Here is a 17,998-nt window from a genome sequence, read left to right as displayed (position 1 = left end):
GTTTTCTGGGAGGGGAGGGAAGGGGATGTGGTGCATTACAAACTAAATTATATTAACCACTTGAGTAATTATGTATAATATGTGTTACTTGCTTCTTAAGATAAAATGTGAGTTTAAGCAAACTCTTGTCGTATAAAAACATATCTGATATAAAACATTCATTATGTTCTAAGGAAAGAGTAAATAATTCCCAACAGATTAAATTAATGTGATCTTCATTTCTGAATACTGTGTTAACATTAGTAATTACTTTTAATTTATAAATAAATACTAAAATCTATGTGATGTTTCACATGCTGTGCAAGAAACTATAAGATTGTATTATTCACTGAAAGTGAAAGAAAATCAAACCAAAAACTCCCAGCTTCTGTGACTGTTTACATCATAGTACCTACTGAACTCAGATTATTGCTGTGGGTGAAACCTAGCAAGGTTTATCAATACTTTGATGAACCTGAGTAGCTCAGTTGGTATTAATGGGGCCCTTTGGTTGGCAAGACCAAAAACTTTATATCCTAGACAGGATTTGACCCCAGGTCAAATCCTGTCTGGGATATAAAGAACCTTATTATAAGCAGTGATCAGGTTGCTAAGAAGCCAAGTTATGTGGATGTTGAAAGTTTTTTCACTTGGTTATACTATAAATTAAAGATGTCAAGAAATTATATTCTTGGTTTCATCCTTTATCCAAGTGTAAGCAAACAAAGCTTGCATGTGAAGCAAATTCACGACAAGGCTACTTGTATAGAGGCTAATGACTTCACATCAATTGCCTTAGTATCCTACCATAATGCAATGCACATATCCTTACAGACAGGCATAATGCTAAGCATTATGGGAAGGGCCACTACTCAGACTTGTTTTAACCTTTACTGAGGTTTTATCAGTGGGAGCCAGATCCAAAGGTGAACCAAAGTTAAAGTGATGCAGGATATATGGAATATATATATATATATATATATGGAAATATCACTTCTGCATTACTTCAACCTCGGTATCACCTCTGGGTATGGTTCCCACTGATTAAACATCACTTAAAGGTTGAAAATAAACTATAAACTAGTCTGGGTAGTGGCCCTTCCCATAATGCTTAGGATTATACATGTCTGTAAGTGCATTGCATTATGGGATACTAAGGCAATTGATGTGAAGTCAACCTCTATATGCACGTAGCCCATTCATGAAATTACTTCATGTGTAAACTTTGTTTGCTTATACTTGGATAAAGGATGAAACCAAGAGTATAATTTCTTGGCATCTTTAATTTTAAAGTTACTTGGCTGTGACAGGCCACTGAACATAACATAAAAAGGGATGATGGGATGTAACCGTATTGTAGGAAATATATAAGAACTGTTTATATAATAGTTTAAGTAATTGGTTAAGTCACTGATCAATGATTTGTGAGAGTGCCAATTTCATTTCTAAGAATCCAAACAAAAGTTGCAAATGAGAGCATCATGGCAATAATATATATTTATGTCCTCTCTCACACCTACCAAGTTATGCTGAATAAAGCCAACAGATTTATTCAATATTCTAATTCCAGGAAAGAATCTTACATAAACTTTGCAACAAAAGATGAAACAATTCCGTTTGTTTCAAATAAACAAAACAAACTTTGAATTAAATAATTTTATGAACTACACGCTTAAACACAAAAATATAATAAGGAGGCGGTGTGTAATTTTTTTTTTTCATTAATTAATGACTTTCTCCAGCAATAACATTTCTGTATTTGTTGGCAATAAAACTGCACAAAAACGCCTAAGGTCTTTTCAACAATGATATCAGCATCACCAGAGATTAAAGCACACTATGAAGCCAGTACTTGGAAAGACTGAGGTGCTTAAATATCTTGTCAAATCTGTCTCTACAAATCTATAGAGAACAGATTTGACAAGATATTTATAATGTCTATAAGACAATGTAAACATTGAGTCAATTTCACCAAGAATACTTCTATAAACAAACTTTATGGGTGTGCAATATTTTTATCTCTTAGAACATTAAAACAGTGATATTCAATGCTTTTCTAGTACCTGATGAATGTGATATACCCTACAAAGTCATTTTTTATTTATTTATTTTTTAACTGAACAGGAATGTTAGTACAATAAGAAACAAGAGATAAACAATCAGAGAGACTAAGAAGTTTATTAATAACTTTTAAAAACATTAATTTTTATGGGAAAAAGTACTTGCATGTCAGTCTTGGGCATAATCCATCATCCCAAGAGCCTAAACACACTACATTGCAGTAATAATCATTGCATTGTAGCTTATTCTAACAGCAATCAAGTAGTGAAATGCAATGTAATGATTACTTGATATACAGCTAATTCTCTTTTTACAGCTTTTTTTTTTTTTTACACAATCTCAAAATAACATGGTTTAGAAAACAAAAGCAATTCTATTTTTACACACCATATTTTGATTTAACGTGGTTCAAATGGTGCTTATTTTTAAAATTTCTGTTTGGATTCAATTCTGTTAAATAGGGTATTTCCATTATAATTATCAGCATAGCACCTTTCCTGGAAGCAGAAGGGTGCCATGCTGATTCCTCGAAGTTAAGTTTGTCCATTATGGGAGGCCTGCCTAAATAAAGCTACAAGAAACTCTCTGATTCTGATCTTTGAGTTTCTTATTTGGTTTTAAAACTATGCGGGATTTAATATCCCCTTAATTTAAGTAATTCTTCTATTTTTTCATATGCATTGTATTCTTTTTTACACGGTTTTCATTTACATGGAATTTTCTGGAACCAATCTACCGTGTCAATGGAGAATTGGGTGTACATATATATACATAAATAAAATTTGAATACAGAGACATTTTATAATACAAACAATGTGCAGCATTATAAAAGCCCACACCTCACACCCACACAAATTAATATTTTCAACATTTATTCAAAATATTTCAAAAATGTATATAATACCTACCATTTTCTTGTCATCTCCCATTACAGGATCACAAACTAATGGGGGAAGAGAGAAAGAAACCTTATTAGAAACATACCTAAAACTTAATTACATGTAAATATATAAAGCATGTTAATAATAAGTATAGAAATTATGTGTAAATCATAAAGGTTCATTTCATTGTCTGTTTTTTTTTTCTATCTTTTAAGCAAGGCTAAGCAGAAATAGCTAGTATTATTTCATATAATTTTTCATACTGTAGAAAGCACTCAATTTAAAACTGAAATGTGTCAATAAATTGAGTAAAGATGACAAAATATGGTGTTATCCTTATTTTATCAAAATTTATTCACCTAGATTTAGATCTCTTATAAGAACACATGGAGATGGACTAACAAAGTAACGAACAGTGCTTTTGAAGAGACTAAAAATGTTTCCCAACTGCAAAACTAAGAAATTAATATTTCTTTACTGTAATGACAAATGCTGCTTACTTCTCAAAGGGTTGCCTCAATATAGTCCTACTCAAAACATGATCTCAAGGGAGACGCTATATATATACAGGGTGTTCGGGATAAATTTGACAGTTTCGTAAGGAAAAAGAAAATCTTCTTTGTATCTATTAAATTTAATGAATTGACAAAAAAACATTACAGGCAGAGTTAATTACAATACTATCAACAAGATTTACTCAAAATAACCACCATTAGCATCGATCACAGCTTCAATTCTGCTTCGGAACCTCGAACAAGCTGATGCTACAGTCTCCCTGGGAAGGGCCGCAAAAACTGTTTTAATTTTATCCATTAACTGGGCTTTTGTATTACTGGAAGTGCGATTGGTGTCTTTTTCAACTGCGCCCCATACAAAATAATCCATGGGGTTAAGGTCTGGGGAGTTTGGAGGCCAAACATTTGGACTGGTGAAGTCGTAGAAATTTTCAGACAACCATTTTTGACTTTTCCCAGAGGTGTGGCAAGGGGCCGAATCCTGCTGCCATACATACGGCCTACCATTAGCTACCCTTGTTATCCAGGGCTTGACTACAGTTAGCAACTCCACGAACAAAGCCCGAATTCCAATGCCAGGGTTCTTCAACACCTGTTCCTGCAGATTTGCGAGGAATTCTGCTGTACGAACGCAATCAGATCGTCTGCTAGGGATCTTTCTTCTTGCTACATCCTCGTAGTCACCATTGCAAGTCTCTAGTTCATGCCTGATTGTTTTTACTGTATTCAGGGAGCAGTGGGCAGCAGTCGTAATATCCTTATTTTGATGGCGGGCACGAATCATCATGATACAAGTTATTCTCTTCCATGATTCAGGTGGGTTCCAGCTATCCATCCTTTCTGACATCTTGTATATGAATGAAGAAGGGTCCAAACTTTTAAATGAAGAGAAGTGTGTGTTAATACATGTAACTTACGGAAAAATATAATTAATTATAAATATGTCAAATTTATCCCGAACACCCTGTATATATATATAGACACACACACACACAGAAACTATTTTACTTTTGTAATGCAAATGTTTTGTTGCCTTTATTTAGCTAAAATATATAAACTACTATGAAATAAGTAATACATATTTGCTAATGAATTGATATATATATATATATATATTATATATGAATTGATATGATAGATGAAATAAAAATTATCTGGAATAGTTTATCAGAAACATTTTCAACTCTCTTATGGCAACCAAATGTATACGAGTAATATTAGACTAAGCTAAGACCAATAGTGTGGTTAAGGAAATGATGGAAAGCATAACAGACTCTTTATGTTCATGAAAATCTTTCTTATATCTTTACTTGTTTATAATAAATTACCTTTTTTTTTAAATACTTCTCTTACCATAATAATGCTTCTAATTATTTCCACTTATTTCTTCCATTTTCTTGAACAGTTTCTCCAAGGTATATGAAACAATTTTCACTTGTTCAGTTCTTACCTTGATCTCTATTTCGCTTATCATATTTTGTTCTTTTCAACCTGTCACTACTATTTTCATTTTTGCTGCATGAGTCCATACTCAAGTAATGCATCTTCAATCCTAAATATCTGTTTTAAATATTGCTCATCCTCAATTATAGCATCAGCAAAGCATATCATAATATATCTACACTCCATTTACTCCTCCTCCTCCATTTACTAGTTTCACTGTATTCTTTATGCAACTGAAATGCATGTGCATACAATGTACATAGATTATTCCATACACAAATTAAAAAATAAGGGTAACAGCATGCACCCTTACTATGCCCCCCCCTTTATTTTTGTAAATGATTTATTTTCCTATATTTCTTTATTTTTGGATGACTTAATTTGTTATTCTTGAAATGGATTCAAGGTCAAGAACATGAAAACGAACAAGAACATGTCATGAAAATGTCTCAACAAAATAGTATGGTTTATAGCTGTACATCTCCGAGTTTAGTGAAGCATGCTTTTCATGACTCACCTTCAACTATGGAGGATGGCATACTCTGACTGAATTAAGATTTCGATCTCAATTACACTATGATAGATTATCATAACAAAAATCTAAAGATTGTGAGAGGGAGGAATATAAGAAAGAGCCCTAGAATAGACGATTCTAAGAAATAATAATTATTATTAAACTGAAACCAATCACCTAAAAGCAAAAAACAATATGATATACCTAAATTACGGATCATTTAAGAGTAATAAAAAAACTCATCTTTCAAAAATATTCAAACTCATCCTTTAAATCTACAATTTACACACACACATAATGAGTGAATGCAAACTATGTTCAGAATAATTAAATAAAGCCAAGCTTTTCATGTTGCTCCAGGCATGTTCAGTGTAATAAATGGCAGGCTTAAGATCCAATGAAGCATATCCACTAAAACCTCCCTCAGGCTATATCAAAAATGTCTGTGACATGCATTACACCAATAAAGATTTAAACTTAATAACTGATCCATTATTATCGCAATACAAGCAGGAAGTAGGAGAAAATAAGATTAGAAAAAAAAGGCCAACCTTGAAATTTGAAATGAATGATCCTCGTCAGTCTCTGATCTTCTGCATGAAACTAAAAAGTATCAGATAACATAAAAACATGAGAGTTATTAAAGCCAACAAAAAAGATAATAAAGCAGATAACAAAATCCAAAACAAGGAAAGCAGTAACTGAATTAATTTAAGAAAAATTCCATAACAGAGATATAATATACAGGTAACCCTCATATAACGCAGTACTTATACAACGTGGTCTACAAATTGTAGTATCTCTTGTTCAACGCGGTTTCGATATAACATGGTCTGCAATTTCTAGTAACCCTTTATTTTATTTTTTCATATTTTTCACCGCAGGACATAAAAATCAAATTTTATCTTCGTTAAATTTGTGTTTGCCCATATCCCGCAAGTAGTTATAAGTATCGAATTTAGTTTTATTGCATCACTGAATAAGGTACTGTACAGAGACTTTTGCAGTCCATGCCATTCTCAACAAATAGTGCAATTAGAGACAGATGGAATAAAAACAGTGCTAACTAATAAATCACATGTCCCCCTCTCACAGAAACTATGCTGTATAGACTTAAGCAAAACCATATGTTGCACCGAAACACAGTATCTAACTAAAAACTATTGTCCAATTTTTCAATTATGAAATAAGTGTTTGTTTTATTGCATTTGAAATTCTCAATGTCATTATGACAGATCACAAAGGCTAACTTAAAATAAAAGACTACCAAGAATTGAAACATGCCATATAATGAATGTGTGAGTTCGTCTGCCACCTCAAATGAAGAGAAGAAGCCATAAAATTCAACCAAGGGTTGAAATGTTTGTGTGAGTTGAGCCAGTCAGTAATGAGAAGTTCCATCGGAACAATAAATGACACCCTGTTGTGAATGTGTTAAAACTAAAGTGAATGTTGTTATGACAGTTTCAGATGTTATGGAATTTGACTGAAGAGAATTAGCATTTCAACTCAACACTTGTGGGTTGCTTTTGTCTTTGGGTCGCGCGATCTTTTGTTAATACCGCACCAATCATATGCACGTCTTTATAGCTGCTGTCTTGTGTAAAACAAAATTCAGCTTGTACATATTGTAACAATTAAAAAAAAAACTTGAATAATTTATGAGCATATAAAAAGATATCAGCTGTAAATCGACATGCTAGCAAAATTCTCAGACGTGCCACTTCTGGCACGAATGCCATAAGTTTGCCATCTAGGGTTTACTGTATAAAGTGTTTATTGTTGAAAATTGTCTTCGTTTTCTGCCAGGAAAAGCGCATTTAAAATCATGTGTGTTATTCTCAAGCTGAGCAGTTTATTTTCTGGTGAGTTACATACATATGAGAATATGAGAATTATACAAATGATATCCAAGAGATTTCAAGTGGTGACGACCTCTGGCCACTTAAAGAACATCTACGAAATGTTATTTCTGAAGACAGTGATGACAATTAAAATACGCACTTTATTTTATTGCGTCTAAAACATTTTTGCATTATTGCAATGAAATTTATGTACAATTTGTAATTTTTATAATTTTATACTACGTATTCGTCTCATAGGTTATGTTTTCTTAACTTACATGAATTACCTGAATTAAATAAAAACATTGTTTTTGTTGGATATATCGTTGTTTATATAATTAAAAAAAAAAAAAACGATTTCAGAACCTAACCCTACTTTTTCTATGTGATCTAAGTCTTGTATAACGCGATTTATATAACGCAGCAGTTCTATGGAACCTAGCATCCGCTTTATAAGAGGGTTACCTGTACTGTGAATATAATGAATAACTAAACCAAACAATTATGTGGATTTCTTCCAAAGATGAAGGATTTGAAACAGTCGACCCTAACATTATTTTACTCTTATCCTAATCTATATAAGTATTTCTTGGACTTTTTCATACATTCCTTTCCATAAAATAAATTAATGAATAAGTAAATAAATAAATCGGTTATCTAAATCTGGCAACCCTGCTGAAAGAAGCAGTGGTAGTCTTGCATGGTGTGCCACTTAAGTAATTTGAGTTGCTGGTGTATAATTCATTTCCAGTAATTGTTAGTTCTTATTAATTATTACTACTTAATTACCGCTGTATATAATTGTGCTCTTTTTTAATTTGTGAACCCTTTTACAATGGCAGCTAGCACTAATAAAAAACTAAAATTATTGCAGAAAGGAAGTGGAAGAAATTTCCAAGATGTTTGGATGAACAATATGTTGTTATTGATAGAGGCGATAAAGTTCTCTGTAAATTGTGTGGTGAGCTATCTGTGAGTAGAACTTGGAATGTAAGTAGACATTTTAATTTTTTAAAATTTAGTAGCTGCAAGTTACAGTATTTCACATACTATTGTTGAACATAGGAAACCACTTAGTGATGGTGATTATATTAAGGAAGCATTCGTAAAGTGTGCACCATTTTTATTTGAAGACTTTCATAATAAGGAAGCTATTGTGAAGTGCATGAAAGAGTTACCATTAAGTAGGAATACTATTAAAGACAGAGTTATATCAATGAATGCTAGCAGAAAATCAAATACAACAAGACTTGAACTCATGCCATTGTTTTTCCATTTGTCTCAACGAAACTACAGATATTACGTCATCAGCTCGATTGGCTATTATTGCAAGGTATGTTCATGGTGATTCTACGCACGAGGAATTGATAAAGTTAGAAAATTTACCTCAAAACATGACAGATAAAGACATATGCGACTGTGTTGTTAAAGTGTTCCGTAAGAAACAGATTTATCAAAAATATTTTTGATTAAACTGATGGCGTGCCTAATACGGTTGGCCATAATGTCGGTTTCATCAAACAATTTACAGAATATGTTGGTCATCCCCTGGTTTGTTTCCATTGTATTATACATCAGGAGACACTGTGTGCGAAATCAGGCTTAAAGGATTTGGATGATGTGATGAGAATTTGTGACTAAAGTAACTCTGCCAGAGCTTTAAACAAATGAGAATTCAATTCACTTTTAAGCAAAGTTTGAATCAGTGTACAATGGTCTGTTAATGTACAATAATATTCGATGGTTGAGTCGTGGCCAAGTACTTGAAGGGTTGGTTGAATGTTTAAATGAAATTAAATTATATTTAAATACGAAGGGCATGGAGCATGAATTTTCTCAGTTGAATGATTCTTCTTGGCTCAATAAGCTGATGTTTTTCACAGATTTTTCATTGCACCTGAATGAACTTAACATACAATTGCAAGGTTTCGTAAAATCTGTCGATATTATGTTTGGCAGAATCAAGAGTTTTGAGAATAAACTCAAAATATTTTAACGTGATTTAGAAAGTAACAATTTTAAGTATTTCCCAAGAGTGAAAATTTTTTTTTAACGAAACCACTCCAAAAATCATGAACGACATATCAACCAATCTATCAAAGTTCTAAAGTCAGTAACTGAGCAGTTTTCTTCTAGATTTGAGCAATTTCGAATGTTGGAACAAACAATCCAATTCATAAAGTATCCTGATGAAACAGAATTCATGGATTTTAAATTAGATGGCTCTGCGTGGTTGGATTTAAAAGATCTAGAAATGCAACTAGTCGACTTCCAGTGTAACCCTATCTGGAAAAGAAAGTTTATTGTTCTTTATTCTAGAGGTACAGAATGGATTTAGAAAAGGACGATGATGTATAGACCCAGCCTTTTGCCTAAAATTAATAGTAGAGAAAAGAAGAGAATATAATTTGGAAACACATATTGCATTTATTGACTTTGAAAAAGCATTTGACAAAGTTAAAAGAAACATATTATTTAATATATTAAAAGAAAGACAAATACCAAATAATATCCTAAAAGCTATCACAAGTATATATGAAAATAATCAAATACAAATAAGATTAAATCACAAGCTATCATATACAAGAGAGATAAACCAAGGGGTCCGACAGGGATGTCCCCTCTCAGCAACTCTTTTTAATATCTACTTAAATGAAATAATAATAAAATGGAGTAAAAATTTACACCAAGGAATTAAACTTTCACCTACAGTTAACTTAAACACTCTCCTCTTTGCAGACGACCAAATAATAATTACAAATTCTGAAGATAACTTACAGAAAGCTATTTTAAATCTAAATGAGATATCCAAAGATTATGGTATGATAATATCAACAGAAAAATCAAAAACTATGGCCTTTAAAGGACAAGATCCAGCAAGAACTAAAATAGTAATAGATAACAAGATCTTAGAACAGGTGAATTCATTTAACTACCTAGGATGTATGATCACATATGAAAATGAAAAAGATATAAATGTAAAAATTGCAAAATATTTAAAAATAACAGGTGTAATTAACTCTATATTTAAACCAAACCTAGTTCAAAAACAAACCAGGCTAAAAGTATACAATACATTAGCCTTACCAGTCTTAATGTATGGAAGCGAAATCTGGACAATAAAACAAAAAGACAAACAGAGATTAACAACAGCAGAAATGAAGTTTATGAGAAAAACTGCAAAGTATACCTTATTTGATCACAAAAGAAACGAAGATATTATGAAAGAATTAAACCAAGAACCAGTAATAGAAAAAATTAAAAAATATAAACATAAATGGATGGAACACGTTCAAAGAATGAAAACAGAAAGATTACTAAAACAAGCCTTAAAGTACAAGCCATTAGGAAAAAGAAAACCAGGACGTCCTCTTAAACGATGACTTCTAAGGCCGGAACAGGCCATGCTAGGCCTAAATCCTTGATACGTATGATGATGATGATTGTTGTTAAAAATGAATTAGAAGAACTTGAGCGGGAACGTCTGCATGATACCGCATGTAAAAATTCAGACTGTGAAATTCTAAGTGTGTGGAATAGCCTTCCCGAAAACTTTCATGCTCTTAAAATCTTTGCTAAAGCTTGTCTAACAATTTTCTCATCTACATACTCTTGTGAAACTCTATTTTCTGCCTTAAATAATATCAAATCAAAAGGGAGAAATAGAATGAGCAATGATTTGAGCATTGCCTGTGTAGCATTAAAATGTACACACTATAGCCCTTCTATAAAGCAACTTTCTACCAGTACTCAGTGACAGAAAAGTCTTAAATGTAATGTAAGTTTGTAATTTCACTTTATTAAATTAATTGTATAATATGAATTCATAGATTTTATATCAATGTCCTATTAAATAAATAGCCTAATACAATATGTATAAGTCACCATCTATGATTATGTAGTTAAATTTATAATGCATGTATGCAAGTGGCACATCAACAATGTCAATATTTAAAAAAAAAAAAAAAAAGATGTTTAACACACCAGGATAAAAAGGTTCACTATATTAAGCTGTTGAATTACTGCTTGTAGAAAGCTTAGTTAGGGTGGGTTTTCATTTTTGTATATATTTTATGTATTAATATGTTTGTAAAAAATGTTATATACATATCGTGAATTTTTATATTTTACGATGCATAACACACACACACACACACACACACACACACACACACACACACACACACAAAAAAAATGGCCAAAGCTGCAGCGAACAACCTAGCAAGTCATAATTTGGCCAATGACTGTGGCGGACTAAGGTCTTTTTTTTCCCTAATTTTATTAATTTTATATAGTTTTCATGTTTTAATTTTTTTTTGTTTTTATATAATCCAGAAACTGCACTAGAAACCCCACAAGTCTTCAATTTATTACCTACCTAAAGACATTTATAAACATTCATGCCAACAGCATAATTCAAACCTACAGCCTGTTATTTGGAGAGTAGATATGCTAACTACTCAGCCAACCAGGTGGCCATCAACATTTAACTATACCCGACTATGAAAATGCTTAATATTATTATTATTGTTTCACCCTCCATGGAGTCAGCAGACTTATCGTGGGGGTTCATTCAACTGACAACATATTTATCATACCAAATCTTAAAATCCTTAAAACTCCTTGCATTAACAACACATTCTGGTAATGCATTCCATTCACTGATAATTCTCCATGTAAAAAATCTACTCCTCACACCCCCCTCTTCACCACACTCTTACATATTCCCAAGGATGACCTCTGACTTTTCCCCCCTCTTGCCTTCTACTCTTTTTATAATCTCATCTGATTAATCCAATTTATTTATTTATTTATGCTTATGGCTACATGAAAACTGGTAATGTAAATGAAAAGTACAATCACAATTTCCAGAAACAAATGATGAAAATCTTAACATATAAAAGTTCATTACATAAAAGGCACAACATGCTTTCTAAGTCTTTCCTTTTTTTAAAAAAAAATATAAAGCAAAAGTAACTTGTCATAATTAAGCCAGGGACAATTATCGTCCTACTGCAACAAGTATGACAAGACTGCATGTTCTCACAACACTTCACAACATAAAAGTAGTTGTATCCAAAGTTTAAGTAGAGAGCAGTTATGGCTTGTGTGAGAAAACTTGATCCATTAGAGGAGGCCCATTTCACACTGTATCATCATCGTCTAACATGAGGAGGAGCTCTGCTGATACTATGACGAGGACTACAAGAGTGACTCCAAAAATAACGTCTTCGTGGTGAGACGGGACCGTGATATTCTGCTTCCTCCATAACCACCGCCATCATCATACCAACTACAGCTCAAGGTCCAAGTTGGAAAGCCAATTCAAGGCCTCATCCGTCACCTTGTGGATGTCTTGTAGGCCACCAGCGTAAAATTGGCGCCTTGGACAGTCGTACACGATATGAGTAATCGTCTGAGCCACGGGAGAACAATCACAATAAGGGTGATCTGACAGCCCCCATTAATGTAGAAGGTAGTCACATCTGCCCTGACCTAGTTCTGATCCTGTTCATGGATGACCAAATCTTCTAGGAAGATCAAATCCAGGCTGCAGAACACAGGGATCTTCTACCAGGAAGCCGTTTGTTGGGAGATTGTTGGACCAGTATTCTCTCCATATGTCAGATATTGATGGTAGCGCAGCGGAAGAGAGTTCGTCCATGGACCAGAGAGACTTTCTAGATTTGAGGCGAAGACTAGGTGGGTTTATGAGAGTCTGGTGTAGGGGTAGGAGTGGGTTGCTCATTGCTTTATTAAATTCCTTAATCGAGGCTTGTCTTCTCTGTATGTGTGGTGGAGCAATGTTGGATAGAACAGGCAGCCAGGAGAAAGGGGTGCTTCTCACTGTCCCACTAATTGTGCGCATGGTAGAGTTCAGCTGGGTGTCTATAACGTTACTGTATGTACTTCTTTCCCAGACAGGGGCACAATATTCTGCTGCAGAGAATGTGAGGGCTAGTGCAGACGACCTTAGGACTTCTGCACCACAACTCCAGGTTGTTCCAGCAAGCCTTGAAATGATGTTATTTCTGGTTTTAAATTTATTGGAGAGGTTGATGATGTTGACGATTCGCCTCTGCATTGTACAGGTGAAATACTGAGGACACTGTTTTCGTTGGATTTGGCTTCAAGTACCACTGCTTGAAGTACTCTTCCAGGGTGTTCAGTTCTGTATTCAAGGTTGAGTCTAGGTTGGTAAAGGAGGTGGATTGATGTAAGATCGCTAGGTCATCAGCGTACATATACTTGCTTGATCTGGTATGAGGTAGATCATACACATAGATGTTAAAAAGTATAGGGGATAACACAGAGCCCTGAGGAAGACCGCTGTGAAGGAATCTGGGTCTGCTCTTTTTTCCGCCAGTATGAACCTGGATCTTTCTGTTGGAGAAAATAGATTCAAAAAGTTGTAGAGTTTTTTTTACACTTTATAATATTTCCTAGTTTTAGGAGGAGGCCCCTGATCCAGACAGTGTAATAAGCAGATGTTAGATCAATGAAAGTGGCTCCAGATTTAAGTTTCTTCTGGAAGCCTGCTTCAATTTGGGCTGTCAGGGCCAGGTCACAGCAACTTCTTCCTGGCCTAAAGCCAGCTTGTTCAGTCGAGAGTACTCTTTCAATGAGTGGTGAAATTCTTTTAAGGAGAATTCTTTCAAAGAGCTTAAAGGTGGTGCAAAGCAAGGAGATAGGTCGTTGGTTTTTCACTTCATTTGGAACTTTCCCTGGTTTGGGCACGGCAATTATTTTGGCTTCCCACCACAGCTTTGGTAATTTACCAGACATGATGATTTCTGAGAAAAGGGCAGCCAGCCATGTTTGGCCATGTTGACCAAGATGTTTTAGGAATTCAGGGAGTACACCATCCACTCCTGCAGCTTTGCCATTCTTGGTCAGTTTTAAGGCTATTTGTACCTCTTCCCAAGATATTGGGTGCCTATCTCTGTTGTTTGAGGAGTTATCTCTGTTGTTTTGTGTGTCGTTGGCTCTGCTCCACCTAATTTTCTCAAAAGTGACCAGCTTCTCTGACTAGATATGACGAAATTGAGTTCATTGATGGTTGAGATCCATCTTTCCTTTCTGTTTTTATCCAGGGTTGATATGAGCTCCTTAGCAATAGCTGGATCTTCAGTTTCCTCATATTTGGCTATGAGTTCCTCATTTTCTCTACTCCAACATGGGATATATTGTTTTCTGTAGAGGCCACAGAAAACAATAGAGTAGTATTGTTCAGTAGAAATAAGTATTAGATTGTACCAGTTGGACCTGCGGAGATTCCATCTAACGATTGATCTCTATTAATGTAGGACGATGTTGACTATTAGGGAATCTGTTAAGGATGGTTCTGGTTGATGGAAGAGAGTGGTCTTCAGAGTCTTTAGTGACTATGCACAGATCTGGGGGTGTAGGTTCTGTTCCATCTGGCTGAGTAAAGAGTGCTGTTTTGCTTGGCATCATAATTCAAATAAAAATTATATGTATCCATCCAGTTTGCTAGATTATTACCATCCCGGTTGTTAGAGGAATAGTCCCATATGGTGTGATGGGAATTGAAGTCACCAACATAGATAGCAGGGTGAGGAGGAGGTCGGTTCATCTGATCAGGCCGGGATTGTGATGGAGGTTTATAGACATTATAGATGGTGATATTTTGAACTTTAATCCAATAAAATCCTCTCACTAACTTAAATGTCTCTATCATATCACCTCTTTTCCTCATATCCACCAAAACTCTGCAATTCACATTTTTAAAAGCTCTTTCCATGGCCAGCAGTCCAAAGTCCTGATACCGCCTTAGTCACTTGCCTTTGGACCCACTCCAATGTCTCCACATCACACTGAAAACCACATGACCAAATTTGAGAACAACAGTCCAAGTGTGGTCTGACCAATGCTTTATACAGTGGCACAACCACTTCATTATTCCTACATGTTACAGTACTTCTTATCATAGTAGCATTACGACGTACAGCTTTTACAACACTAGCAATATGCCCTCTAAACTTCAGTCTACTGCCAACCATCACTCCCAAATTTCTAATCTCATCCCCTTCCTGCAGTACGGTACTGTCGATATAGTACACAGTCTTATATTTCTGCACTCCAAAATGCAACACCTTGCACTTATTGCTATTAAAACTACAACCCCACTCTTTTGTCCAAGTAAAAAGTATATTCAAATTTTCCTGAAAGGAATTAACATCAGCAGTGCTACTTATAATTCTTCCCAACTTTGCATCATCAATAAGCAATTGAAGATTCCCACTCAGTCTACATGATATACTGTTTACAAACAAGTTAAACAGCAGGTGCTCAAGAACAGAACCGTGGGGCATGTAACTGGTTACCTTCCTTTTTTGAGACACTGTTCCATCATACACAACCTGTTGGTATCGTTCACAGAGCCAATCTTCAATCCATCCATCTAACCAATATACTATCTATTCCAATCCTCTGCAGCTTGTATACCAACTTATCATATGGTAATCTATCAAATGCTTTTGCAAAGTCCATGAATATCACTGTATAGGATTCTCCCTTATCTAACACACCCATTATTCTATCATAAAAGTAAATTGCTAAAACAGGACCTACCCTTCACAAATCAATGCTGACCACCATCAACCCAATCCTATATTCTATTCCTAACTAATCTCTCCAACACCTTGACCACAACTGCAGTTATACAGACTGGTCTATAATTGAAAACTCCTAGAACCATGCTTGTGGAGTGGTATTACTTTGTCTTCTTTCCACTCCTTAGGAACCAAATCCAATGCAAGACTTTCATTAAATAACCAGATCAAAGACATAGCCAACTGTGGTGCACATTCTTTAAGAACAAGTGGTGATATGTCATCCATTCCCACAGCCTTATTAACATCTAACCCAACCAACTCCTAATACACCTCTGATTCTTTCACTTTCAATTCTCCTAATACTTGCTTCCCTTCTATATATATATATATACAGGGTGTTCGGGATAAATTTGACAGTTTCGTAAGGAAAAAGAAAATCTTCTTTGTATCTATTAAATTTAATGAATTGACAAAAAAACATTACAGGCAGAGTTAATTACAATACTATCAACAAGATTTACTCAAAATAACCACCATTAGCATCGATCACAGCTTCAATTCTGCTTCGGAACCTCGAACAAGCTGATGCTACAGTCTGCCTGGGAAGGGCCGCAAAAACTGTTTTAATTTTATCCATTAACTGGGCTTTTGTATTACTGGAAGTGTGATTGGTGTCTTTTTCAACTGCGCCCCATACAAAATAATCCATGGGGTTAAGGTCTGGGGAGTTTGGAGGCCAAACATTTGGACTGGTGAAGTCGTAGAAATTTTCAGACAACCATTTTTGACTTTTCCCAGAGGTGTGGCAAGGGGCCGAATCCTGCTGCCATACATACAGCCTACCATTGGCTACCCTTGTTATCCAGGGCTTGACTACAGTTAGCAACTCCACGAACAAAGCCCGAATTCCAATGCCAGGGTTCTTCAACACCTGTTCCTGCAGATTTGCGAGGAATTCTGCTGTATGAACGCAATCAGATCGTCTGCTAGGGATCTTTCTTCTTGCTACATCCTCGTAGTCACCATTGCAAGTCTCTAGTTCATGCCTGATTGTTTTTACTGTATTCAGGGAGCATTGGGCAGCAGTCGTAATATCTTTATTTTGATGGCGGGCACGAATCATCATGATACAAGTTATTCTCTTCCATGATTCAGGTGGGTTCCAGCTATCCATCCTTTCTGACATCTTGTATATGAATGAAGAAGGGTCCAAACTTTTAAATGAAGAGAAGTGTGTGTTAATACATGTAACTTACGGAAAAATATAATTAATTATAAATATGTCAAATTTATCCCGAACACCCTGTATATATATATATAGTTATTTTTTCTCTTGCTTGCCATATAGCAGAAATATTCCCTTGAGTTAACCTCTACTCTCATATGCATCTTTTCATTCTTTACCATGCTTGTCATCTTTCTAGCCTGCACTTTATACTCTTCAAGCATCTGATCACCACCAACTATCTTGTACCTTCTCCATAGCATTTTCTTTTCCAGCACAACTTACTTGATTTCACTGATCATCAATTTCACTCCTACTCTATTTACTCTCTTAGCCCTTGGTATGCAGTTATACATTGCATTTGTCAGATACTACCATGTGAGTTTCCATGCATTGTAAACATCTTTTCTGCTCAGCTCATCTACCCAACATACTGATGCTGACTAACTACAGAGCTTCCTATAATCACTTGCTTTATACTTCCACATATATCCATTTTAGGCAGTATCCTTTTGTTTCACCACTTCCCAAACAAGTACCTCATGATCACTCTCACCAATTAGTTGTCAGTGTTAATATCTTATTAACAGAAGGATTTGGTGATAACATGAAGTTATCACTAAATCCAAAACATTAGTCTCAGTTGCTTTAGTCAACATGCTGCTTAAGATATTTATCTCTCAGAAACTCAACAAACTCACTCTCCTTGTTTCCATATACTATCTCCTCCTTCCATTCCATATTCCTGTAATTAAAATCTCCCATCAGGATCACTTTCTTTTTAAATGCATGGTCTCTGAACATCTGCCTAAATATTTCACAATCAGTATTCTCTGCATTCATTGGCCTATAACATCTACTTATATACATCTACTACAGCATCTTATCAGATATACTAACCTGTATATTTCAACTTCACACCACACAGATTCTGTGCATGCACTATCAACTTCCACA

General features: G+C 34.7%; 1 protein-coding gene across 1 annotated transcript in view; it reads right to left on the bottom strand.

Annotated features, from left to right (window-relative positions):
• Positions 1-17,998, bottom strand: part of Pdxk (pyridoxal kinase) — a 185,010-nt gene that overhangs the window by 69,064 nt on the left and 97,948 nt on the right. Inside the window, exon 5 of the mRNA XM_090411801.1 lies at positions 2,949-2,983. Within this exon, the coding sequence (XP_090267927.1) occupies positions 2,949-2,983 (35 nt within the window). The remainder of the gene's footprint in view (positions 1-2,948; positions 2,984-17,998) is intronic.

This window comes from Typopeltis vanoorti, chromosome 22 (assembly GCF_054136105.1).
Source record: "Typopeltis vanoorti isolate ZY-2024b chromosome 22, IOZ_Tvanoo_1.0, whole genome shotgun sequence".
Lineage (NCBI taxonomy): Eukaryota > Metazoa > Arthropoda > Arachnida > Uropygi > Thelyphonidae > Typopeltis > Typopeltis vanoorti.
The sequence above is the reverse complement of the archived record's forward strand: the minus strand, read 5'-3'. Positions and strand labels throughout refer to the sequence as shown.